The following is a 21477-nucleotide window of genomic DNA, read 5'->3' as shown; positions in this document are numbered from 1 at the left end:
ACAGCAGTGCGGGATTTGTTTATTTACTCAATGTGACGTCAGTGCGGGGAGTTCTGGTGACGCTGCGCTGGCGTAGACGAGGACAGGCCAAAGTCATCTGATGCATGAAGACAACACAGAGCAGCAGCTTCTTATGCTGTACATTTATGGTCCATGCACCAAAACATTGCTCCAGCAGGTTGTTACTTCCAGCAGGTAGTAGGCAAATGCTCACCCAAAATCATCTGAAGCTAAGGGTTTGGAAGCTCTTTTCTACAGGAACAGCCTTTGCTTTCCTTGGCTTTTCATTAGCACTTGGGACATGAGACTTAGATACTTTTCCTGTGTTTGAAACTGCAGCCTATTCACTATATAGGGGTTCAACATTTTGTTGTATTGTAGTGTCTAAAAACATAGTGGACAATTTCCAGTGCACTCAAACAATCCCACAGTGCACTGAAAAATGAGAGTGCACTAGAGTACGCCCCATGTACATAAGCAGATAGCAGGTTACCCATGATTCATAGTGTTTGGTTATTTTTAAAAAAAATCCTGCATGAGGTAGTATCCGAAATCATTTACTAAACTCCTGAATTCAATTCTCTATAATAGTGCACGTTATTGTGAATAATACAGGGTATAGTGAATGGGGAGCCGTTTTGGACATAGAGAAGAGCATAATGAGGCCGGAAAGTTATAGTGGACTCTGGGCCTGGAACGCAAACCCCATTCCAACTCGTCTCCTTGGTCAGGAATGTGCTTTATCACTCCAGGTCCACTGCTGCCCAACCCAGTTCTGGTGTTTTATACCAGTTTAGCCAATACTTGGGATTGGACATAGGGCTTAGATACAGTATGAAGGAGAGGTCTAACCAATACTGTCACGGTTTCTATTTTAGTCCTTTGGTTTGAACACCTACTTTTGGGTTCACTAAAAATCTTTAAACAAGTGGTTCTTTGAAGGAATTTTTGTGAATGGAAAGGTTTTAAGAAGAGCTTAGGAAGGGCCTTCAAACCTTTTAAAATGTATTTGCACTTCTATGTTTCTATTATTTTAAATTAAGTTCTTTAGGAAACTTACAGAGACACATTTTTAAGTGTACACTCCTAAAAATGATGGTTCTACAAGGCTTCTTTATTAAACAAAATAGGTCTACATAGAACCCTGGACACATGAAGGACATTTTTCATCATGAAAGGGTTCTTCAAATTGATGTAGAATGTTCTATAGATGGTTCTGTATAGCACCATTTACAGAGGGGTTCTTTGTTACGATGTCAGGTTTGCTTTGAACCATTTTTGGTGGCATACAGAACCCTTTTCTAAAAGGTGCTATATAAAGCCATCAGAGCCCCTTCATGATGTAAAGAACCCTTTAATCATGAAAAAGGTTCTTCCAGCATTCAGGGTTCTATATAGAACCATTTCCCTTAATAAAGAACCCTTGTAGAGCCATCATTTTCAAATGTGTATAATACAATTATGCTATTTCTTAATAGTGTTCAAAGTCATTCATTTATTAGTTCATATTCCGCTTTATCCTGTTCAGGGTTATTGTGGAGTCCCAAGCCTTCCCAGAATCACTGGGCACAAGGCAGGAACACACCCGTGACAGGGCACCGGCCCATTTTTTCTTTTTTTTAATTCTTTTCTTGTTCTTTTATTGTATTATTTCCCACTTTCTTAAGCTGATATGTTTTTTGTGTTGGAGGTCCCAGGTAGACTATTTATCTCTCCCCCTGCTGCCCACCTTCTTTCATTTACGGCTGCTCAGCTTCCTGGCTCTTGGCCCTACGGCTCTTTTGGCCATCTCACACATGGATGAGCCTCGTCAGGATGAGTTTGGATCTGCCATATGGGAGATTTCATTAGCACACGCCTGAGGGATAGTCCTCAGTCCATGGCCAGAGGCTGTGCGGGACACAACCACCAGCAGCATCACGCCTGTCTGCTTTTAATTGAGCATCACTTACATACTTCTTGTTGTCTTTCTCTGGGGTGTTGAGAGCTATGTTTAGTTTAAAAAGACACAAAAGGTGTGTCCAGTACTTATTTTCCCTACATTTTACTTTGGGACACATGTAATGTAGGCTGTAGGTTTTCTGATGCTGGCACATCTCACTTTGCAGTAATGGGCAAAAACTGCCTGTGCTTTGTGCTTGAATATGACAACAATCACTTTCACTTTTCTGATACAGATTACTTTACAAATTATTAATATTCTTTCTTAGATCGATATTCGTTTGCCTGTACAAATTGTTGTGCTGTACACAATGTTGCTCTCTTCAGAAGATGCAGTGGATGTCTGTTGACGTGACAGTGAGAGGGATATTTTAAAAAGAAATTCTGGCAAATGGAAGCACATTTTTCTTCATTCAATTAAACCAAAACACCATTTGCACTGTAACAATGTTTAAAATTCAGCTGTTCATATTAAGTACTGTAAATTAAATGTTTTATATAATTTTTAGCTATTTGCTGATTTGCTTATTAACCTGTTGTTGCTATTAAGTACCTACTTCGCTTTATTGTGTCACAAGTTACAAGTTATGTAATATTTCTAGCCATGTTTTTTATTAGCATAGTTTTAATGCTAATATTGGCCTGGTACTGATACTGGATTGGCAGCATCTCTCTTGTTTGCCTTGATGCCTGCATGTTTACTTCTTGCCCTCGTCATTATAAATTGTTTAATCTTCAAACTGTAACAGATCTGGAAATAGCTTAGTTCTGGGTTATCTGAGTGTTTCTGGTGGAGCACCCGAGACTCAAACCCAAGGATTAAAAACTCTGTAAAAGGCTAATAGCTGGTTTGGAGGGGGTGAATTGCAGTCGCAGACGCCTCTCGGTGGAGCAGCATGTGCAGGGTGTGTGGGGCCGGTGTGTGTGAGTGGGATAGCTGGTCTGTCATTAAGGGCAGGGCTGGGACACTTGGCAGGAGCGAGGGAGCGGTAGACGTGGCACCCGTCCTGTCATTGTGGCGAAGAGCATGAGGGTGAGAATCGGCACATTTAACATCCTTCTGGCCAATAAACCAGATTAAACAAATGGCTGATGTGGTCAGACTGAATATTGGAGCAGAGTACATTTGAGCCGTATGCACAAGTTAAGTTGTGTATTTAAATATGTTAATGATTATTATAATGATGATTAATTAAGTCACAAAATACATTACCAAGGATGTCACAAGTATCATCAGTTCGGGCTGTTTGATTTTGAATTAATCTTAATCACAAGTGTTTTGTTCAATATTTAAATCAAGATTATTTAAGCTGACTACACTTTGAATTTGGAAAAATCATGGATTCTTTAAAAAAAAAAAAAAAAAAAAACGAAATTAGACAGTATAACAGTGGCAGAGAATGAGTTTGGGATTTTAGAGAGGGGCAAAAACCCACCACTGTGAAGGTGTAAAGTGTGTGCTGCATTTATAACACAAGATAAAACAAGAACATCGTTGCAGAATGTGTGACAAAATCCATTATATTTTCATTGTTTTCAATTGTTTTGAAAAAGCTTTTTGTGAAAGCACTTCACATACTTTACTGCGCTAAATCCAACTAAACTGTAATGAAACCTGAAGTCAGGGCTAAGTAATTACTGAAGACATGTACAGTACATTTCGAAAACTCATTGTGATGTCCCGTGATTAAATTTGTTGTGATAACGATGAATAATGCCATTTTGTGCATCACTAATATTGTCATATCAGCCGGTCTGAATTTAGAGTCACATAGAGGATGAGACCATCTCTGAGACAAGCTCAACAGACAGACAGACATACACACAGCATACTGATGTGGACAGATGAAAGGAGAAGGACAGACACACACACACACACACATACACAGCCAGAACAAAGGGGAATAGAAAAGCTAGTATGAATAAGGCAAACCCACTGTCAATTCCCGTCTGCTTGGATATTCTGGTTGCGCTACACACAAGCAAACAAACACACACACACACACACACACACACACACGCTCAGGCTGAGTGAGTCTACCTTTAGCAAGCACCACCACCAGACTCCCAGAATAGTTTTATACAGCCATAATTAGAAGCAGCTTTGACTGGCAAAGTCACTTTCTCCTGAACACCATACACACAGACACCCACATACAAACACACTCTCATGCACGCACAGATTCGTAGATGTGAGTCCTGAAGATCTTTTCTATTATCCCTTTTCTCTCAATGGTTTATCAATCTGTCTCTTGCAGTTTTTTCTGTCACTTTATCTGTCTTTATCAAACTTTGTTTCTCTTCCTGTTTCCCTTCTCTCTTCCTCTAACGCACTGTCTTTCATCTTAGTCCCTGTTTTTTTTCCCGTCTTTTTCTAGCCCTGTCATCTTTGTTTCTCTGTCTTTTTTTCACCCTCTGCCACTCACTCTCGCCCTGTTCAGGAATATTTCTGGCATACTATTAGGGCTGGACGGTATTACCAAATTAATATCAAAAAATATTTCTTAATTTTGATCGATAACATGATTTTGATATTGATATATTGATATGAAAAATATAAAAGCCACAGAAGAACGAGAATCAAGCCAAGAACAAACAAGAAACTTGCCTGTTGCCCTTGGCTTGCTTATAGGAGGCCTGCTTTGTGACAAATTTGTACTTGTTTAAACTAACTTTAAATTTGAGCATGAAGAATTGACAGCAGCACCCTGTAATCAACATCAGTCGGTGACGGATGTCGGAATTAAAATGTATTCTTATATTGTGATTAGATATCGTCCGGCCCTACAGTTCTTGTGAGAAAGGAGCTTCTGTTTCTCTTTCTTTGTCTCAGTTACACTGTCTGTCTGTATCCCACACTCTGTCTGTCTCACCTGTGTCTCTTAGCATATAATGTCCAGTCTAAGCAGGGTATCACAATCTAATTTTGGCAGAGAGGCTTAAGGTGTTTTCACACCTGCACTTTTTAGTCTGGTTAAATCAAACTCTGGTTCATTTTCACCCTTGGTGCGGTTCCCTTGGGGAGGTGTGAAAGAAGTAATCGCACTCAGATGCTAACCAACACAACCACACCAAGATCCTTGAGAGGAGGAGGTCTCGGTCTGGTCCCAAATGAACTCTGGTGTGGTTCATTTCTGGTGAGAATGTGAACCGACCTCAATCCGACCAATAAGGTGTACGCAGTAGGCATTCGCAGCCATGGTGTACTTTGAATATTGGATGCAGTAGGCAGGTAAAGAGAGAACTGGAAGTTTAGCTAGTCCCAAACACAGGACCTTCTTCCTGTGTTTACATTCTTACTCCCGTCTCAGTCAGATCGGACCAATCAGCAGTGAGAACATCCTCATGTGGTTTGCGGTGACACATTTTGGTGTGCTTGGATTTTTCAGTGTGTGAAAACAAACTACACCAAGGGGAAAACGCTTCAAGATTACAAGCTTCTTAACTGATTCGGACCAGAACAAACAAACTACAGGTGTGAAAACGCCCTCACTCAACTTCCTCATATTCTTGAGTGAGCTGCCTGATTAACTAGTGCTGTTCTGTTTGATAAGCAATCTGTTCTCCTTTCTCTCATTGTCCTGTTTGTTGAGAGTACAAAGTAGAAATATGGTCTGAAATGACTTCATGGGTTGTAGCTGTCGAACAAATATGTTTATGAAAATAGGAAAATCATCCAGGGCCATGTGTTTATAATTTTATTTATACAGGATCAAGAAAGGATAAGTTAAATATAGATTATTTTTCAAGTACAAACAGTTTACATAACATCAATTTTTAATCACTTCTAATCAACCTGTGTTACCTGTTCTTTGATTTAAAAAAAGTGCTGGTTATAACTGCAGTCCTGTTGTAATTCTTTGTTTCTCCCAGGCTTTTCTACAGAGAATCAGACAGACGGCAGAAAACCAGCAGTGTCTGACGCCAGACCAGGTCAAGGTAGGTATCCTTCCTCAGCTGTCAAACAAATTCCAGCCAAAATTACATGGGAGACCCAATCAAAATTGCAGAAACTCCAACGAGGAGTCTTTACTCCTGCTGCTAACGTGTCTAATATTTTTGACCTCAGATCTTGTTCTCCAACATTGAGGAGATCCTGGAGGTCCACTGTGACGTCCTCTCAGCACTGGAGGCCAGTCTGCAGCCTGAGCCACAGCATCATCATGCACTTGGACACGTTTTCCTCCAGTTTGTGAGTGCTTTCTTTTGGCTGCTTCTCAGTTCGTCTACTGCCATCCTGTTTAAAATTACACTGTATTTTCTTGTCTATGTTTTGTCACTCATGTCACAGTGAAGAGCGGGTTCAATTTAAAAGTAATTTACCACTTACCAGTTAATGCTGTAATGAGTAAAATAGCCAGAGGTAGTCAATACAGGCATCCATTAGCTGACACAAGAGAACTGAGCAGTTGCTGTTCTCCAATCTATAATATGGAGCTTTGCGTATTTGTAGGAAGCATTTGCTAAATTTCACTCTCTCAACTGGGCCACGCCATGAACAAGAAGACATCTATGTGGTTGGTAGGAATTAGGTTTAACTCGGATTACTTAAAAACCTGAATTTTAGACAGACATTTTCTACTAATTTCACTGAGCCAAATGAAAATACATGTCATGCTGGTGATAAGTGTGATACGTCTAAGACAGACTTTGACATAACAGCACTAGTTTATCCATACAGTGCCTTCACTCACAGTCTTAACCCTTTACCCTTCCTAAGCTAAAAGTATTCATATCTATATTTACACTCAGAATTCCACATTTGTAGGCTGAAATCAGGCTGTTTGATCTTGGTTAGAAGGCTGGATCTAGCTGAGTTTAGGTATTTTGGTAGCTGTCCTGATGTAGCCTCTGTGCCAGAGTTGAATCTTTCTCCACATCAAGTCAGAGACCTTGAGCCCCTGTCAGAAGAAGCTATTGCATAATTCAAGATGAGGAGCTTTTGGAGGTTTGTGGACTGCTGGAAAGAAACACAGCCAAAGCAGTACACACAGTACTGGGTTTGACCCAACTCTGGCATTTGGCGGAGTTATCTCAAAAAATAACATAATGGAGGGGGGAAAGTTTCAAAATTGTGAGTCATTTCTGTATTTAACATTGCAATAAATATTTGCTTTATTTTGATGACTTACTCCTGTTCAAGGACCCTCAATGCCAGCGCTGTACATTTATATGACAAAGCCATGTTTGTCAAAGGAACAAACTCTGTTTGGGCTATTTTTGACACAAGTGTGAGCTTTCAAATAAGGAATTTAATTTAAAATGAATGAAAGAGAGCAGTGTGCATTTTGAACTTTTCTTTCCGAGCGCCTGGGGGAAATTGGCTTTGGCCTGAAAGGATCATTTCTGATGTCCTCTCTGTCCCTGACTTTTTGATCTTTGATGCTGACCAAGGTCAGTTTGCCTCATGGAGCTCTAGTTTGTTTTTAGTCTTCCTCAGCTATTCATAGCAGTTTTCTTGTATTAGCAGTGTCATAGTTTATATTGCAACGTTTGAAAACAAAACAAAAGAAAAGAAAGTACCCAATCTTAATGTTTAATGCAAATGTACCCATACTAATGGTGAATAAGCATGGCATAAATCATTAAAAGGTTAAGATGAATCATTAAAATTATGAATCAGATATATAACTGTAATTAACCATGAGATAACTGGAAGTGGGAAATGATGTGTGTAATTACTTTCATTAAAATGAGATATTTGTAAAGATTAAGTACCTTATTAAAGGTAAAGGACATTTCATTCAGTTTTAACTCAGATTTACTTTAATTATTTTAGGCTTTAAAACTCTCATGTGGTATATGTTTTGCCACAGCTTGAGGTGTACTGGCTAGCGTGCTCTAAAGCATATGTGAAGCAGACAGATGTTGGCCTCTGTGATGTAATGCGTTAGAGGCAGCCAATATTTCCCATTACAGGTGCTGTGGCCTGGGGGATTTATTATAGCACTGTGACCACTGCCACTACTGAACATGATCTCTCTCTCTCTCTCTCTCTCTCTCTCTCTCTCTCTCTCTCTCTCTCTCTCTCTCTCTCTCTCTCTCTCACGCGCACACACATATATATATATATATATAGGGGGTTTCCTATGTGTATTATGTGTACATTATGTTTATGTACTTATTTAGTAATTTCTTATCTAGAAATAAACTAAACTAAAATATTGGATGTAATCTTTGTCCTTAATACAGCTTCCAATCCTTTTGGGATCCAGTCACTACCTTTCTGACCCTTAGTGTTGTGTCTTTTTCTTACAGTGGAAGAAGCACACAAACACCAGATCAGACCAGATGCGTGAAGCTTGATTTTTTTTGCAGAGATAAAAGCCTTAAGCGCTGTTGCCTTTTCAGTTTTAATAAATAAATCATGTATCTTCTTAAAAGCCCTTTACAAAGTCAGGACCCTTTCTTTTATTGGTACTGTAGGTTAGGCCCTGTTTTGTCTTTGTTTTTCCTACTGTCAGCACATTTTTGTCCTGCAAATTTACAAAAACAAGTATACTCACATGCCAAACTAATCTAGTCAGTGTCACAGGATATGGAGAAGTTGAGTGTTTACCAGATGAGCTCTTCTACATCCACTGACATATGAGCAAGAGAGAGAGGAAAAAAGAAAGATATGAATGAGACAGAAAGCAAACAGTGGCAAATGCTCTCCAGACATTCATTGTCCAAATCACCACAGAGCTGCTCATGGGACGTGAATGTGTATCACTTTTCAGCTTCGTCCGCTCTGTCAGATAAGCGCTCAGCCCCAGGGAGAGAGAGAGAGAGATCAGCACCTTAGCCAAGGTTACAACTTACACTCTGCTTCTGTCCAGCCCAGCTAATCACAGTTCAGCCAAAGCTCCATCCATAATTTACCATCAGTGACCTCATTCCAGACTCATTACTGATTTCTACTCATTAAGCAGGGCCTTTAATACTCACTGTCAGTCTACGTTCAGAAACAAAGACCTGTCAGGTGCCACCATTTTATCAGCCTCTGCAATCACTGAGATAAGAGATGCTCTAGAGTTATTGTATGCATCCGCGTTTGTCTGAATGCTGCTTCCTGTTTGCTAGTCCTGGCTTCTTCTCTAAGGGTGTGATGCCTCATGAGCTTCTATTTCACTTCCTGTGTTGTTTCGAATAATGGAAGTCAGGTAGCAGCGCTGTACAGACTCTCCTTTTCAAAAGCAGTTTCTTTTCACGTTGTCACATTTAAATGCTTTCATGACATGTTTACTCCTCAACAGCCTGTGCAAATACTGGCAAGCAACACAAAAAAACAGAAGTTTATGAAACATTAAAATCAGAAGTGCAGCAAAGGTTCCACCTGGTGCTGTAACAATAATGTGTAATGTTTTTTCATTTCAGCTTTCTGTCTTTAGTTGGACAGGGGGGTGGGGGGGGGGTACCGTTACAAAAAGGTTATTGTAAAGGCCTTGAATAAAGGCAAGATTTATCTTACACCAGATCACTTTGTAAAATAATAAAAATGACTTGCACAAACCACGTTTTATGTTGTTTCTATTTCAGAGGGGCCGTTTCTCTGTATATGGAGAATATTGCAGTAATCACGAGAAAGCCCTGAAGCTGCTCATAGAGCTCAATAAGATCCCCCAAATCCGCACCTTCTTACTGGTGAGTCCTAACAACCACTGATTTACGGATATTTTTAGTCAGTAATTAACGTGTTAATTAGTGTGCTGTTCTTTCATATTTGTGTTGTAGCACTGCATGTTGTTGGGAGGAAAGAAAAGCACAGATGTTCCTCTGGAAGGCTACTTGCTCTCTCCCATCCAGAGGATCTGCAAGTATCCTCTGCTCCTAAAGGTGATCTTTTTTTATTCTCTTTTTCTTTTCATATCTTTTTTTAATGGCTTTTATTTAAACATAGGAATGAAAAACAAGCATCTACTCTTGTGTAGTACAGCTTGCCTGATCACATGATTGATGTGGTGTCATGTGACTACGTTTTAACAGTTTATATTGTCCCGTGGAAATGGACAACTCTGGAAAGAAATCCTTTATTGTCCATTACATCTGCACAAAAGACACAAGAGGCCTTGCACCACATTGATTTTACCATTGATGAAATGTATGATCATTATATGACATACAGCACTCATCATTTAAATCCCTTGCAAAATAGCCATTAAGTATATGCTTAGTTCTTCCTTCGATGTTGGTTGTGGTTGGGGTTTTTGTGGTGACAATTGCATGGCTGTTGGGAGTCTTATATCTTAGTAATTTATTTGAACATCAGTTTTGGAAAGTCCTGTATTTTCGATTGTCTTAGCTTGACATTCCTCTTTTATTAGGTCTCATTTCTTCAGAAATATCTCTGTAAAAATGAATAAGGTACATTTTAGCCTTTGGTCTTTTACTTTTGCACAGGGCTATATTTCATGGAATTCTGTTCTGGTTTGTGTAAGATAAGCAATACACAAAGCACAATGATAAATGTGTACAATACCTTATATACGTATTTTAGCCCTTCTTTTTTATTTTTATTCCAGTCTTTAAAATGATGAAATAATAAGTAGAAAGAATAACTGAAATCATTATTTTAATTAGTATCTTATTTATTTATTTATTTGTTTGTTTGTTTTTTGTTACAACACAAAACCTTTGCAGGAGATGGTCTTGTTTGTCTTCTGTGATGATTGGATTGATGACCTGAAGATATAGATATAGAAAATATACAATACACAAATGTGTAATGTTCTAGTGCACTAATCACTGTTGTGCTTCAGGAACTGCTGAAGAGGACCCCTAAGAAACATGCAGATTACCCCGCTGTGGAGGAGGCACTGCAGGCCATGAAGGAAGTATGCTCCAACATCAATGAGACCAAGAGGCAGATGGAAAAACTGGAAGCTCTGGAGCAGCTACAGTCGCACATAGAGGGCTGGGAGGTGAGGGACAGAACATGCAGTTCATGTCTTTTACTAAGTAACTGATACTTATTGTTTGGTTACACAGAATGGCACAGGATGTGGCTTTCAAATACACGTGTGGCATTAGCAACTTCTAGTAGGTCAAAGATGGGTTAGTATCTAATTAGTGGTTTATCTGAGTCACATTTAAGTATACAGCACTGGTACATTTCCCAAATAGGGCCTCATTGTCAGGATCTGTGCTGACGTTTGCTGTACATTTGAAACATGGAGAAAAAGGAAGCGTTACTGCAAGGAAGCCAACCCGTTACCTAGGAGATCAGCAGGTTCATCAGAATATGCTACTGTGTTCCCCATTCTCTTTCTCTCTTGCTCACCCTTGCACGCTCACCCTCACAATCTCTCTTTTTCATGCTCTCTTGTGTGATACACTTATCTATATTATTTTTTCTTTTTCACCCCCTTCTCTCCAAGTCTATCTAATGCCGTTTTTCTGTTTCCCTCTCATTCACTATCTCTCTATATCTCTGTGGTTCTCTTTTTTTTTTCATTTTAGCTTTCTGTCACTGTCTTTCGCTTACAACTGTCTATCACTTAATCTCTCTCTCTCTCTCTCTCTCTCTCTCTCTCTCTCTCTCTGCCCTTTCTCCCTACTCCTCCATTGCTCAACACCTCTCCCTGGCTCTCCCTCCTTCTGATTTTAGAGTTCTGACAGATATTTCACTCCCTCTATGGACAGACATGGTGTGTTATTTCCTATAGCCCAGCAACACCCATAGTAGCTCAGTATTTCTCCATTTACTACTCTCAGCCACCCCTCAACAGAGTCCCTTTATGCTCAGCTCTCGTCCCTGCGTGCCAGGCTCTGGCCAGGCTGCACTGCCTCACCCCAGCCCACCCTGAGTCCTGTGCCATGCTGGCACAAGAACACTAAATGGAGAATTTCAGAGTTTACAGGGAAGAGTTACAGTAAATACGTCATTGTTTAAATTTGAATGCTTATATATCATCTAAAAATCTGTAGGTCAGTAGTTCCCGGCCTTTATCTTATAGTACCCCTGTCTTGCATGTTTTAGGGTTTTTCTTCTCTAGCATATCACGTCATCTCAGGAAGAACATGAAAACACCAAAATATGCTATTTCAGGAACAGTCAGGAAATGACTGTAAATACTGATGTAACTGGAATCCTCCCATACAAACATATTATTGACAACAACACAGGGGAAAATAAGTGGCTTTGTTTGTTTAAATATGTATTGATAATATATGATGGATATATTATGTAACCAGTTGCCTTTGATATTTTGAGAAGACGTGTCGAGTTATATGACACATTTATTGGTTTATTTACATTGTTGCACTTATACATGTGAGCTGGTCAAGTCTCTGCAAGGCATTGGTGTAACGACCTCTAGGTGGCATTTATGGCATTTCATAGTAATGTCTGTGATGTGATAGCGCTAGTGTCAACACTCATAACTTCCAGTGATTTACTTTATATGTATAAAGAGTAATGTGACAGGCTGTGATTCATGGAAGGCACCCACTGAGAGAACATGGTGAACCAACAGGCTTTACTATGCACACTCCCATAACATGCTGCACTCTACTGAACAGTAAGATGATAAACATATAAACATGACGCGAATACATGACCAGCAACACGAAATTGTCCCACATTTAAAAATGCTGGTTTGACCCACCTTGTATCTGACCTGCTTCTGGCTTGAGGACTGCTGTTCTGGCTGTTAAAAGCTGGGTGTGAGCCAAAGGTGGCCCAGAAACTAGAAACCAGAGACCACAGTATGAATAATGCTTTAATTTTGCTGTGATGTAAGAAACTTAGAGGGTGTTAAGGGGCTAAATCTTTATCCTTACAGCTGTTGTTACATAGTGTGTGAAAATTGATATGATTTATTATCACAGTGGTTATCAGAAAACCCAGTGACAGGGCCTCAAAGGCAGTGATTGTTTGCAAAGTAGATTTTTTTTTGCACTTTCAGGGTTTGTGAATAGTGTGCCAAACATGTGGAACATTTCTTAACATTTTCTGTATACTTGGTTTCCATGAGTTTTAAGATTAAGAAAATATTCTACATAATTTTTTGGGTTAAGATTACACAGGGTTAGTGATGAAATGCTGAAAGGTCTGGTTTTCATATGTGAAAGTATGATTGTTTATTTATTTATTCATTAATTTATTTATTCAAGTGACCCCACAATTGGTCTGTGTAATTATTAGATATTCTAAATGCCGTCTTAGATATGGTCGATGCCATCTTTACTTTTACAAGAAAAACATAGTAAACTGGCTTATCTCTCTTGTAACATCTATGGCCATCTCTTACAAAATGTTTGCAGCATTTTTTTTTTCTGGCTTGGATTTTGCAAGATAATGCTGGGAGTGTATATGGGAAGATACTCAAGAGTAGTATAGTGCTGCCTATGGTCCTGTATGTTTTATGTTGTTTTAAGTGGAGTTAAATTGAATCCAACATCCCCAGCATATATCTAGTTGGTGAAAATGCATTCAGCCTAATGTAAAACACCTCTAATGGACGGAGGGCAGCAGACACACTGCCAGTGCCCCTAATCGACCAGTTCGGCCACACTATTGATTAAGCAGACAATGGAGTCTGTCATAGGCAGATGCACACCTGCAAAGCATGGAAAATCTCATTCTGTGTAGGAGTCAGTCTGGAATGCTCTAACCGGATGAAATCAATTATTGACAGTCCACATCATTGCATAGGACTTCAAACAGGTCTGAGAGCTTCTAGTTCCTACTAGGCCCTGCACAAGCCAGTGGGATTTTGGAGGAAGAGTAAGACAGAGATAAAAGACTTTGGCTTTGATTTCTTTATTAATGAAATCAGGACATTTTCAAAAGAAATGTGCTCTATAAAAAACAAGGCAATGCTTTGACCTTATAAGCAGGTACTTCCTCTTAACACTGATAATAAGAGAATATATTATATGAGATAGATAGAGATTGAGAATCTGATTCCTGTTTGTTGGCTTTTTCACAGTCCAAATGTCAGGTAAATAAATGGTATGTTGTCTTGTCAGTTTATTTGACAGTCTCTTCTTATTTCCTTTGGTCTTTGCTAGGGTACAAATTTAACTGATATCTCTACTGAGCTACTCCTTCATGGGAACCTACTAAAGATCTCAGCAGGAAACATCCAGGAAAGGGTCTTCTTCCTGTTTGACAACCTGCTGGTGTACTGCAAGAGGAAGTCCAGGTTAGCAATTGACATGACGTACACTACTTATACACAGTGGAATTGTGCATTCTATAACAGCTTCAGTATGATATATATATATATATATATTTTTTTTTTTTTTTTTTTTTTTAAACAAATTCAGATCATGATAAAATATCTCCTCCTCGCCTATAATACAAATATTTACAATGTGCACTATTACAGTGCATCATTTGTTTGTTTTAGAAACCTGAGTGAGAAAAAACCTACTGCACATTTACATTAAAATGTATTTTTTATGTATCAATAAATTTTTTTGTGTTAACTGATCAGAGTTTCAGGGAAGAAATCCACCAAGAGGACAAAGTCCATCAATGGCCCCCTTTATGTCTTCAGAGGGCGAATCAACACAGAGGTGATGGAGGTGGAGAATGTGGAGGATGGAACAGGTAAGTAGTTTTGCATACATACCTCTGCTGTGGGGTCAGATCACAGTAATTTGTACAGCACCTAGATAAAATAGAGCAAGCAATATGACATAGTATTATGTTTTTAACAGACATTTTAATGGTTGTACGATACGCAATATAACATACCCCTCAAACTTTATCACCCTCTTTAAACAACCTGATGGAAAATTCAGTGCCTTCAGTGATTACATGCAGAAGAACAAGAACTACAAACTCAGCATTAAAAAAAAGTCTGGTAGCCGGATAGAGGTTGGTGTGAACTGCCATGTTAAGATTAGAATAAGATATCCCATGTTTCACACTTCTGCTACAGCAGTGTGTTAAAGCCACATGCAGGGTGGGGTTCAACTGTTTGAAATCTGTACAACCCAACATTGTATCTCAGCTAACGGCTTTTTCACACTTTAAGCGCACCTTAAGTGACAGGATGACAGCTCCATTCTACTCGTTTTCCTTTTCCTTGCTCTCAGATATATGTGGGGCGCACTATTTATTTGCAGACTATTTTTGCAGAAAACCACAGTTAAAAAATATCTCCTAGTAGAAAACAAGGCTTCGGGCTATCAAAATAACTGTAAACTACACACTCTATCTAGTCACAGCCGTAAGTGGTCATAGTATGATATTTATGTACGTTCTAAGCCTATATACACTGCCCACCCAAAGGTTGAGGTCACCTTGAAAACTTTTGCAATTTGGGATTTAAACCCAGCTGCTGAGAGTATTCTAATATAATACAGTCATTAACTAATACTGAGAATATATTTTGTAACACGTAGCTTCATCTGAGTGTCTTCTTTCATATGAGGTACAGATGTTGCTAAAATAATGAACTGATTATTTTCTTTAACTATCATGAAATATAATTTCAGTTTGTTCTGATCTAATTACTCTAATTGCCCCCATATCAGTCTGCACTAACATCATGGTATCTGTTAGTCTTTACCACACCAGTCACGCTGGTCAGCTTTCATGGATCTGACCTTAACAGCTAAAAGCCTCAGCTCAGACATCTTAGTGCTTTTTAATCTATTTCTACCATCTTAACATGAACCCAGCAAGCCATTACACTGCCTCATTCTTTATTCATCCCACTGAACCTCATTCACCCACTGTCAAATGAGGGATAAAATTGGACTGTGGCTTGAGGGCAGAAACCTTTACCTTACAGGGGCTCTCACAGCCACACAGTTTAATGATAGTCATGTTGTTTAAAAAAGGTGCTATTGTCATTATCTCCCTTTAATGGAGTTATTTGCACTTTTTGCACTTTTCATGCCCCCAGTTTGGAGTGGAAAGCCAAATATTTCCATAGTTTGACTTCTAATAAGTGAATTTGCAATACAAATATTTGAAATACAGTATAAAACGAATGAGAGGTCAAGATATTGAGTTATCTCCTATATTTTAACATACGTTTAGTGCAAATTCGTACGCCAATCAAATTAAGGTCAACTAGCTTGTTTACTGTGTGATCTACCATAGTGCACTAGGTGGTACACGTTAAAGTTGAATCAAGGAATTGATGGCTTTTCAACTTGTTTGTACACTTTGTATACTTATATTAATCTTTACATTTTTTCCTTCTTTTCTTCCAGCGGATTACCACAGCAACAACTACACTGTGACCAATGGCTGGAAGATTCATAACACAGCCAAAAACAAATGGTTTGTGTGCATGGCCAAGAATGCAGAAGACAAGCAGAAGTGGCTGGACGCCATTTTGAAAGAGCGTGAACAGCGAGAGAGTAAGTGCTGTTGAATGGCTTGAGTAGCTCAATTTAATTTTTCTTATCTCAGATCACTGAATAGAGTCCCGCCTGTTTTTTCTCTACTGTTTTCACAGAGTTACAAATAATTTAGGTAGATTTAATAGATATCTACTAGATTTTTAGTAGTTAGCTTTTTGCAGCTAGTTACCAACACCATCTAACACTGTATTCTTAATCCCAGCGGTTGCCAAATTACATGTGTAGTTCTTATAGTTATAGGACATGTGTAGAGGTTTTCCAGTGATATATTATTCAACTTTACACAAATTATCACAGTTTCCTGTGGTTTTGATGAAATGTCTGAGACATTCTTCACTCAAAATGAGACAAGAATCATGCACCACAAGAGACTTTTTCACTCTGTTTAAACAGCCCTGCTCTAAATGGCCTGTTTGAGTGCTGGTCCCTTTAAATAATTATGAGCACACAGCTTACCACAGCCATGAATGACCAGCAGCAAGAAGCTCGCATTGTAACCATTTTGGCTCAGTTGTTTAATTGCTATGCTTTTGTTTTTTGCTCAGTTTACTCACTTAGGCTCAGTTTTGTTTTCTTACATGGAAGTAGATCCACCAATGTGATTGGAGATATTCAGATGAGAGGGTTGTAAAATTATAATGATTCCTCACTTTACCTCAAACAGGGAGCAAATCAGAATTGCTCATTGAAGATCGTGTTTTCTGACCTAGGCTTCCCACAAAAACAGACTGTGGTATTTTCCTTTCAGTTTTGTTGGTTGGTACACACCACAGATCCCCAGATTAAAAGCACTGACAAATGATTGTTTCCTAATTTGTCACATTTTAAAAATGACTGAATCGTTTTACAGCATGGTATTTTTAGAAGTAATGTAATCAGTTTAACACGTTCACTTCAATGCTCAATAATTCTATTCTAAAGCCGTTAAAGAAAACCAAAAGAAAGCATAAAAACAAATCATAAAAAATGAATTTCAGTTATATACCACCAGCTTGAATCAGATCTAATTTGTCTTTTAAGAATTTAAAAGGGGTATTCATTCATTCATTCATTCATTCATTCATTCATTATCTGTAACCGCTTATCCTGTTCAGGGTCGCGGTGGTAAAAGGGGTATATTTTTATTTATTTTTATTTATTTATTTATTTTTTTTTTTAATGTTTTGTTTGGTTATTTTGTTTGGTCTTTGTTGGTCTTTGCTCTCTTATATGATTTTATGGATTATTGTGTTGATTTCCATGGAGGATTTGGAACACCTGTCTTACATTGGCCACCTGTTCTTGTTTTGTGTGTTTGATGTTTGATTCAGTAGCAGAGTGCACTGATTCAGAAGGCTATCTGATCAGGGCCATAAAACCCAGACCCAGCTTTAAGGGGGAGAAAAAAAATACAATACTGGATCTGTTTCAGTCCAGTGTTTAAATGTCTAACTGAAAATGCCAAGCCATCTACAGATTCAAAGCTCTAAAATGTTAGCATTAGGCCAGAGGCTGCATTTTGCATTTTGGGTGAAAAGCACAATGATTTTTCTGTTATTTTTTTTATTATGGGTTTGATCGTGTTTCAGATGTTTGAAATGGAGCCCAGTACCAACAGGTGCGCCATCAGTCACACCTCTCTCTTTTTCTCTCTCTCTCTCTCTGAAACCTCAAACCACTGTGCATTTCAGGCATGGTTGTTAATTACATGTTCCACTTGATGCTTAGTTTGACATGCTAAAATGCTGCCTTATTTTGACAGACTGTCCTAGTGCCTTCGATTCAATTAAAATCAAGCTGATGACAATTTTGCCCAAGGAAGCAGCAAGTTAATGCAATTATGCGAATCAGTGTCTGCCGTTTACATACGTCCATGCTCAGATGGCTTGTGTTGACACAACATCTTAAGGAAAAGACCCAATCACTAGAATTCTATTCTTTCATGCCATAGACCTTAATGATTTGAAACCCTGCTACATATGTTTTGGAATGTTGTTTAGCAGAGACTTACTGCATTAGCACTACTTGTGAAACACCGCAAAAATATATTACACATCTCATTAAGTTAACAGGACCCAGAAGGGTCGACTAGAGGTCATGTTATCACTAGTACAAGTGTCTCGTTTATTTCATAATGTGAATAGGACATAGAAAAGTGTTTCTGCTTTAAGGCACCTTTATAGGAATTTGAGCTTGAGACAGCTTTGAAGGAGTAGCCATATCACGTACATCTTCACAAACCATGTTGTTTGTGAGTCAGCTGCTTTGGGGGTGCTGGGGGATCTGGTGAAAATACCAACATCCCGGCCTTGGGATGAATATTTAGCAATAAAGGGTTAGTTCAGTGAACAGTCAACTTCTAACATCTTCAAGACTTTCATACTGTTTTAAATCGTGAAATTGTGAAAGGCATTCAATTCAAATTTTGTGCCATTTAAATGTATTTTGCAGTTCCTCATGTTAGCTCTTTTTTTTATTATTATTTATTTGTCTGCGTGCGCCTCTAAAATTTCCTGGTAAGAAACACAGGGCTGCTTGGTTTGCATTTCTTGTTGCTGATGCACCTTAACACATTTCTTTTGGGTGGCAACCTATCTTGGGACATTGGCCCCATCAGCCTTGTTAAATGTTGCGGTAAAGAGGCTTGTAATTCTGAGTGGAACTCTGCTGCTTCTCTGGCCATCGCTAACAGTGTTAACCACATGCAGTATAGCGAAAGCAAGAATGGCCCTTAGCCTACCTAAAGACATGTAAAGGAAACAGCTGCTTCTGCTTATTCTCACTCAGACTCAGCAAAGGGCTGCTACTGCTGTCTGTCTTCTGCTAATTTCCACGGCTCTGGTCTGGGCAAAGTCCCATTGGTGATAAGTTAGCAGTCATGACATGGTCTTTATTTTCATCACTTCAAATTCCTTCTAAACCCTTTATACTGCTCTTTCTCTTTTCTGCCTAGTCCTTTTCCATAGTGCCTTTACAACTGACCAAACTCTATTTCGCTTGTACAAGTGCTGGTGACTGTACTAGTGGGTTAACGGATCACAGGGTTTTTTACTCATGTGTAGAACTCTCTGCTCTCTGCTGACTCCAGAGTGATGTCTCGGCAGTTGTGCTCATGGTTCAGTGTTTACGGATTTATGCTCTGTTCCTGTGAAACACTCTAAAACTGTATTCTGTGCAGATGAGGTTAAACTTTGTTGAATGAGCTGTGGTTTATATGCATCCCGATTTGTGGAGCTTGATCCCTTTGGATCATGGATTATACGTGACTTGTAACACCACTAGTCTTTACACATTAATAGCACAATATTATATTATACTGTATTTATAGCTAATATATAGCTACTGTACTAATAGCTGTTTTCACATATGAACTCAAAGTCTGGAGAATTAGGTCTGGACATTTTTTTCAGAATTGCTCTTTCACACGTAGCATACAACTGGAGACATTCTGTGTCAGATACTTTCTCATCACAGGAAATGTTTTGCATTGTTTAGGCATGGGATGGCACCTGTATAGCACACGAAGGAGACTCTGCATAAACTCACTGTAAAAACTCTAGAAAATGACCTGCTCTATTCACACATGGGCTCTCTCCGGCATTACCCGGACTTTGTGATAGGGGGCTGGCAGGATAAAATGTCCAGTGCCATTGATTCTGACATTTGCGTTCACACATACATCTCCCCCAGCTAATGTCCAGAAAGTTCTGGGATACCGTGCATGTCTGAAAGGGGTGTGTGTGTGTGTGAAGTGGGTGGGTGGTGCTGGGGTGGGGTGAGGGTTTTATTCCTTGAGGGTTTGGCCTCTGCTTTAGCCTGTGGTCAATATCATTCACCAAATGTGAGAAATCAGAGCATATACCACAGCAGCAGATAAATCATGATCTAACCCATAATCTCAATCAATTTAATAAGCTTCAGCTGCTAGTGGAAATTATAGTAGTTTATATATATATTATAAACCAGAGCTAACAGTTATAGCTCTGACTATCATTGAAACTACAGGATGCCAAAATAATCACATACTTCCATCATTGTTTTTTTTTTTTAGAAATAATTGGGGTTATTTGTTAGCCAAAAAATAAATTCTGTACCCCATTACTACAAAATATTGATCCCCTCATATTTCTTCATTTCTTTGTGTTTTCTCCAGCTAATATGTTACAGTCTGAGGACTGACAACCATTCTTACAGAATATGTATAACAAGAGCTTGTTCCTCAATCTTCCGTTGCATTCTCTTACAGGTCTTAAATTGGGGATGGAGCGGGATGCTTATGTAATGATCGCAGAGAAAGGAGAAAAGCTGTATCACATGATGATGACCAAGAGCCGCCATCTTATCAAAGACAGACGGCGGAAGCTCAGTATTGTGCCCAAGTGTTTCCTGGGAAAGTAAGTCATTTTTGTAATTTAAAAATGAAATCAAATTGCATACATATATAACATTCAATGTTTATATTGTCCCAAAGATATAAGACTAAACACACAGGATAGAGAGATGAACATAGCAAAATGTTCTTCTAACCCAAACCCAGCAAGTAAAGACTCAGTGGTTTTTCTGGAATGGGAAATGGTCTTATCTACTCTTATTTGTGACACAACGGTATCAAAAGATATGACAAGTTCATGCCTCTTGTCAATTGTATACTATATGACTTTCAAAGCCTCAGAATCACTGTACTCCTCCATCTGTGTGCAATGGTTTTTCAGGCTGCATTTTAAAGGCTGTTTAGACCATCTCTTGCAAGTCAGCTTACATCTGAGAGGCCTCCTGAGTGTGTGTGCGCACACACACACACAATGCTTGTAAATGCTTTCCCAAGCTCAGTGCCAAGCACCCCATCAGACACAGGCATTCCCAGCAAATATCCTTCATTAGAGAAATTCACTGTTCTTTGCCTACCCCCCTCTCTCTCTCTCTCTCTTTCTCTCTCTCTCTCTTTCTCTCTCGTTCTCCCTCTCTTTCACTCTTGCTCCCACTTTCTCTCCCCTGTGCTGTTTTACTCATTGTCCCACACTCTCTCACACTGTCTTTCAGCAACATGAATGAACAATTGACGCTGTGCAACACCCATTAAACTCCCAGACTGTGTGTGTATGTATGTGTTAGTTCTCAGCTCGAGTGTATTTACATGTGATTGAGGTTCCTCAGAGCAATTAAAAATCGTCTTCTGCATTAGGTCATGAGGCATGACTGAATTTAAGCAAAGTAAGCAAATGTATAGTTGATATATTTGACAGG

The 21477-nt window shown here is 39.0% G+C and overlaps 1 protein-coding gene across 2 annotated transcripts in view; it reads left to right on the top strand.

Moving 5' to 3' along the window:
* prex1 (phosphatidylinositol-3,4,5-trisphosphate-dependent Rac exchange factor 1) overlaps window positions 1-21477 on the top strand; it is an 83830-nt gene that overhangs the window by 21109 nt on the left and 41244 nt on the right. For both annotated transcript variants that reach the window (XM_066643425.1, XM_066643423.1), the window contains exons 2-10: window positions 5815-5880; window positions 6011-6133; window positions 9463-9567; window positions 9658-9759; window positions 10683-10844; window positions 13939-14072; window positions 14367-14482; window positions 16102-16251; window positions 20480-20627. In XM_066643425.1, coding sequence (XP_066499522.1) covers window positions 5815-5880; window positions 6011-6133; window positions 9463-9567; window positions 9658-9759; window positions 10683-10844; window positions 13939-14072; window positions 14367-14482; window positions 16102-16251; window positions 20480-20627 — 1106 coding nt within the window. The remainder of the gene's footprint in view (window positions 1-5814; window positions 5881-6010; window positions 6134-9462; window positions 9568-9657; window positions 9760-10682; window positions 10845-13938; window positions 14073-14366; window positions 14483-16101; window positions 16252-20479; window positions 20628-21477) is intronic.

The sequence above is a fragment of the Hoplias malabaricus genome, chromosome 14 (genome assembly GCF_029633855.1).
Source record: "Hoplias malabaricus isolate fHopMal1 chromosome 14, fHopMal1.hap1, whole genome shotgun sequence".
NCBI classification, from domain to species: domain Eukaryota; kingdom Metazoa; phylum Chordata; class Actinopteri; order Characiformes; family Erythrinidae; genus Hoplias; species Hoplias malabaricus.
This window is presented reverse-complemented; position numbering and strand designations above follow the sequence as displayed.